Genomic DNA, 6,137 nt, shown 5'->3' on the forward strand with positions numbered 1-6,137 from the left:
TGTTCTAAAATGAAATGGAGATCTCTTTTAAAGGTTAAAAACTCATTCAATTTTATGTCTTAGAGGGCTTATACTGAGTTCAATATTGTATAACTATATTAACTTAAGTGTGAACCTAGAAACTTGCACCCACTTGTGAAAGACATGTACTCTTGCTCTGGAGTATGTTACTGAATATGTTAAATCTGTAGTGAAATGCTTTTTCTAATCATGTAGTTATTAAAAGTTAAAAAAAAAAAAAAAGACTCTTTGCTCCGCTGCCATCAAGGTGCTCAGTCCTCCCAAGGAAGCTAAGGCCACATTGGGATGAGGCCCTCATTTCATCAGGCGACTAGCGCTGTACACCCCTGCAGTCTGCGGGGCCTGTCTCTGAGCTAGCCTGCCATCTGCCCTGCCCTCATCCTTCACCAGAAGAGGTAAGGCCAAGACGACTGTCTTGAAGGATAAGAACAAAGTCCTCACCTGACATGGTGGCACATCCCTTTAATCCCAGCACTCGGGAGGCAGAGGCAGGCATAGCTCTGTGAGTTTGAGGCCAGCCTGGTCTACACAGCAAGTTGCAGGCCAGCTGGGGCTACAGGGAGGCCCTGTCTCAAAAAAAAAAAAAAAAACCTAATGTCCTCAGTAAAGCTGATGCTTTCACTGTTGAACCTTTTTGACCTGGCTTGTTTGCACCAAAGGCCCTGGCCAATATCAACATTGGGAGCTTCATCTGCAATGTAGGGGCTGGTGAACCTGCTCTGATCCTGCTCCAGCAGGTGGTCCTATCCCATCTACTGCCTCTGGCCCAGGTAGGAAGAAAGTGGGAGCAAAGAAAGAGGAATCCCAGGAGTATCATGATGACATAGGCTTTGGTCTTTTTGACTAAACCTCTTGTAACATGCTTAATAAAAAAGCTGAACCTTAAAACAAAACAAAAAAACTATCCAGAGCTGGAGAGATGGCTCAATGTCTAAGAGTTCTTGCTGCTCTTAGAGAGGAACCAGGTTTGGTTTCCAGCACCCACTCGGGGGCTCACAACCATCTGAAACTCCAGTTCCGAGAGATCCAACTCCCTCTTCTGGCCTCCACCTCTCGCTTGCAGATGGTGCACACGCAGACATACAGGCAAAACACTGATACACAAAAAATAAATCTCACAAAAGAAAGTACATATGGAAGGAATGTACCTTAATAAAGCCATATATAAAAAGGTCACAGATGTTTCCTCTAAGATCAGAACAAGATAAATATGTATAATCTCAACTTTTTCCCAATGTAATACTGGAAGTTTTAGCCACAACAATCAAAGAATAAAAAGGCACCCAAGCATAAAATCAGAAATTATGTGTGCAGATGGTATATTTTTTAAAGCCCTAAAGTCACCATCAAAAACTTCATATATGTATGCAATGTATTTTGATCATATCCGCTCTGCACTACCTCACTCCACCTCCCACCAGCACCCCCCAACACTTCACCCTCTCTTCATGTCCTTTTTCTATTTTTTAAATAATCCACTGAGTCCAAGTAGTGCTGTCCACTTGCACATGGATATAGGTTCATCCACTGAGTCATAGACCACCTACCAGCAGCCACATCCCCAAAGAAAAGTAACTCTCTGCAGCTATCAACTGCCAACAGCTCCTCAGTTAGGGATGGAGCCTCTGGAGTCATTGCTCCATCCATGCTAGATGCTTATGAACTGGTTTAATGTTATGCAGGCCTCGTGCTGCTGGAGTCCATGTGTGTATGCAACAGTGTTATTCAATACAGGACACGGCATTTCATAGTTTTCCTCCCCATTCTCTAGCTCTCACATTCTTTCTGTACCACCCTTCCATGATGTGCCCTGAGTGTTGGTCGAGAGGTTGCTATAGACAGCCAACTTATGGCTGAACACATTAACTTTGTTCCTGAACTAAGAGGCCTATTTAGGGGCTGGAGAGATCACTTAGTGGTTAAGAACACCTCCTGTTCTTACAGAGGACCCAAGTTGGGTTCCTATTACCCGTGTCAGGAAGCTCACAATTGCCTGTAACTCCAGTTCTAGGGGATCCAATACTCTTCTGACCAGCACACGCACGCACACACACGCAGAGCAGAGACACAGACATATACACGTTTTTTGAAAAACTTTTAAAAAGGAAGTACATTTAATTCTATTACAAACAAGCAAAAAGGTAACATAAAAGAACTTGCAGGAACATCCCAAGTTCTTTCCATTCATTCATCTCCTACTTCTGAAAATTCAGGGAACAGCCATTTGTTTACAACAAAGACATTCACTTCTTAAATTAATAAAACAGAATATGCTAACCAAGTATGAGGAACACTGGAATGTACAAGGGTAAGGACTTCAGTATTTATCTTTCACTGTCATCTCTACAAGTATCTAGAACCACACCTAGTTCTTCTTTGCACAATTAATATCTGCTGAGTTTAACTGTGAAGAATTGATTTGGGGGTACGTAAAGACATTACTTGTACTGCTGATGGCTGCCTTAATGCCTGGAAGAGTCCTATTCTTTTACGTAACTTTTTCCCAACCACTCTCATAAAAACAACTCAAAAGCCGGGTATGGTGGTGCACACCTTTAATCCCAACACTTAGGAGGCAGAGGCACGTAGATCTGTGAGATTGAAGCCAGCCTGGTCTACACAGTGAATTCTAGGCCAGCTTGGGCTACAAGGAGACCCCCAGTCTCTAAAACCAAAAAAAAAAAAAAAAAAAAGACTGATCTGGCCATCAGCTCTCCTGCTGTCCTGAGCACAGTGGGCTGACTTGAGAGGCCCAGGCCGAGTGGAGCAGGTCTTTGGAGTCAGGTCAAGGTGATGCATGTTGTAGCAAGAACTGAGATAATACAAGGATAGGCCCAGAATAACCACCAGGGAAAAAAATCACAGCATTGCAAATATCCACAAGGAAAATGAAATGGGCAGCCCCTGCAGAATGGAAAGGAAAATGGCCCTTTGGGACGTGATGGCCACCAGCCTGCAGGAAGTTAACAGACCAGGCCAGGTTCACCATGTTGCCCCTAATTTTCAATGGGCCATACCTAATAGGCAGACCAATAATGGGATGATTGGAAATGGAGACGATGTGAAAATGTTCATGGTAAAGATGAAACCAGGAGAAAACTTGAAGAGCTACAGTTGAGGAATTGTGTGTTCTTGTGGGGGAACTCTCTAATTACCATGACCATCATGATGAATTTTGCCTTATGCCTTGATGTCTGCCATTTTCCATGAGATTAATACTGTGATTCCCACTGTATTTCTTTTCCTTGCATTTTTCTGACATGCCTTTTCTGATCTCCTGTGAACCTTATTTCCTTGTGTCAGATAGGTCATGTGCTGTCAGCTTCTAATTGGAGATTGCCTTTGCACAAGTTTCTGTCGATAGTACAGTTTTACCCATTTGCATGAAAAAAAAAGTTAAAGCACTGCAAAGGAAAAAAAAATAAAAACAACTACTTTTATATTATAAAATAGCCCATATTGCCCTAATAAAGCCCAAAATACACAACCTTGGAAAAATTATCTGTAAAACAATGTTTCAATATAACTTTATTAGCAGTTCATTACATCAAAATTCATATATAGGATCCAAAGGACTGTCTTAGAAAATTCAAAAGCATATGTAATTAGATTATAATAAGGTTGAACTTAAAAATCATAGTGCAGTCCTTAAAATCAAAAACTATTTAAAGTTAAATGCAGTTCTATCAAGAACTAGAAATGCACTCTGCATGCATAGTGTCCTTTAAAGTTCCATGGACATATAAAATTTTCTAGGAATGTGACTATTATCAGGGGCCAATATCATTGGCTTCAAAACTTGACAGTAAAGGAATTTCTGATCAACACAAGTGCAGAGGCTTTCATCCAGTATAGAACTATAATCCATCAGGAGACCCTGAATCCTTAGGTACTTAGGAATTTATGCTGTGACACTAGTATAAAACACAACTAATGCATAGATTTATGACACATTATGACAACAGGATACTTTCACACAGAGCTTTATCTATATCACAAAACACTGAGTTTTCCAGAGAAGCACAGGCTGGTCATTGCTGATCCAGTGAAACTCTACGACCTCCAGCTTGAGCAGTATTGTAGGATTCACAGATCTTACATTTCATGCCCAAAATATGGAATTGGACTGTGGATCTTCCATTACAGTCATTGCAGAGAATCTGAAAAGGAAAGAGATGAACTCAAGATAAGAATTTCTTAACAGTCATATGAAAGGGGTGAAAATGTATACATGTATGTCTCAACATTTCTATAATTAGAAATGTCTTTTCTCCACTGAAAACTTAAAAGGTTATTAAGGTAGCTTTGAATTTAAAAAATACAAATTTGAGTAAAGCAGGCCTATCTTAAAATAGTTCCTAAATAGTATAACTAATACAAGCAAGAAAATTAACCTGAGCATAATCAAATCTAATACTTAGAATAAGCAAACAATACTTAAAATTCAAAACAGCATACATGATGATTTTACTATTTTTCACCAGCACTCAGAATTTATCATAGCTAATAAAACTGAAATTTTTACGCATTTGTTTTTGCCCACTTTTTAAGTTTTTTGGTCAATTTTCATATTTAATATGCCTCAGGAATGAATTAAAGAACAAAAAAGGGCTTCCTAAATTGAATAAAAGAAAGGCTCATGCTTATCCCTAAAATGGTAAGGAATCAATCTCCTCTGGTGTTAAGATCAATCCTGAAAAATGAAGGTATTAATCTGATTATGAAGAAGATTTAGCTCTAGAATAGTCATACCATCACAAGCAAAAATATCCCCATTTGTTCTAAACATAATTTGGAAAACTACTCTTTTAAAAATATCTAAATGTGCCAGGCATGGTGGCGCATGCTTTTAATCCCAGCACTTGGGAGGCAGAGGCAGGTAGATCTCTGTGAGCTCAAGGCCAATCTGGTCTACATAGTGAGTTCCATGCCAGCTGAGGCTACAGGGAGACCCTGTCTCAAAAAGACCAAATAATAATAATAATTTAAAAATTAAAATATCTAAATGCAAAGCTTAGTGGTTGCCTAGTGTTGGGGGTCTGAGGAGTGACTACTAGTAAGTATAGGATTTGTTTTGGGGGTGGAGAGAGGAGAGAGAAAATGGAAACCTGAGGTCAATGCTGGGTGTCTTTCCTTGATAGCTCTCCACCTTTATAATTTTTCATTTATTTTATGTATGAGTATTTTGCCTGCATGTATGTAAGTGCACCAAGTATATACAACCCCAAGGACGCCTGAAGTGGGCACTGGATCCCCTAGACCTGGAGTTATGGATGGTTGTTAGCCAACATGTAGGTGCTGGGAATCGAACCCAGATCCTCTGCAAGAGCAGCCAGTGCTCTTAATTGCTGAGCCATCTCACCAGCCACTCCACCTTTATTTTTTGAGACAAGGTCTCTCACTGGATCTGAAACTCATTGATTCAGCTAGACTGGCTGGCCAAAGGGCTTTTGGGACCTTCTTGCCTCCACCTCCACAAGGCTGAGGTTATAGGCATGCACCACCATGCCTGGCCTTGTTATGTGTGTTCTAGGAATACAAACTCAGGTTTTTGCAGTTGGGTGGGAAGCACTTTATCTACTAAGTCATTCCCCAGCCCTGAGTACAGGGCTTCTTTATAGATGACAAAAATGATCTAAAATTATGGTGCTGTTTGTAGTGCTAAAAGGCACTCAATTGTATACTTTTTAAGGAATGAGTTCCAATGTATGTGAAGTGTATCTTCACAGATATTTTTTCAAAATAATCATCCATATAAACACAGTAAATTTTAGCTTCTAATAAAACATAATTATCACATAGTATCTAAAAGTAATAACCCATTGTACTTAGTAACAATTCAATTAGCTACATTAATTATGGAACTTTCCAGTGTGAATAGCCCATAGTTTTTTCATCTGCTTGTTTTTGTTTTTCTGCCATGGTGGGATCAAACCTTACATGCTAACTACTACTGAGCTATATATCCAGCCCCTAAATAATTTTATTTGGCTTTGTTTCATTCTCATTCTCAGAAGTATTAAAATATTCAGAAAACTGTATAACTGTATTGATTCAACAGCGAACCTAGAAATTTTATAGCCACTTTTGAAGGAGCTGTGTCTTTGCTCTGGAAA

At 39.6% G+C, this 6,137-nt stretch overlaps 1 protein-coding gene and 1 pseudogene across 5 annotated transcripts in view; one reads left to right on the forward strand and one right to left on the reverse strand.

Annotated features, from left to right (window-relative positions):
- LOC103742475 overlaps positions 1-3,212 on the forward strand; it is a 95,716-nt pseudogene extending 92,504 nt beyond the window's left edge.
- The window catches only part of Rchy1 (ring finger and CHY zinc finger domain containing 1), a 26,340-nt gene continuing 22,333 nt past the window's right edge, over positions 2,131-6,137 (reverse strand). For all 5 annotated transcript variants that reach the window (XM_017800742.2, XM_029568526.1, XM_017800741.2 and 2 more), the window contains one exon: positions 2,131-4,181. In XM_017800742.2, the coding sequence (XP_017656231.1) occupies positions 4,053-4,181 (129 nt within the window). In that variant the 3' untranslated portion in view covers positions 2,131-4,052. The remainder of the gene's footprint in view (positions 4,182-6,137) is intronic.

This window comes from Nannospalax galili, unplaced genomic scaffold (genome assembly GCF_000622305.1).
Source record: "Nannospalax galili isolate Female #2095 unplaced genomic scaffold, S.galili_v1.0 scaffold800, whole genome shotgun sequence".
Classification (NCBI taxonomy): Eukaryota; Metazoa; Chordata; class Mammalia; order Rodentia; family Spalacidae; genus Nannospalax; species Nannospalax galili.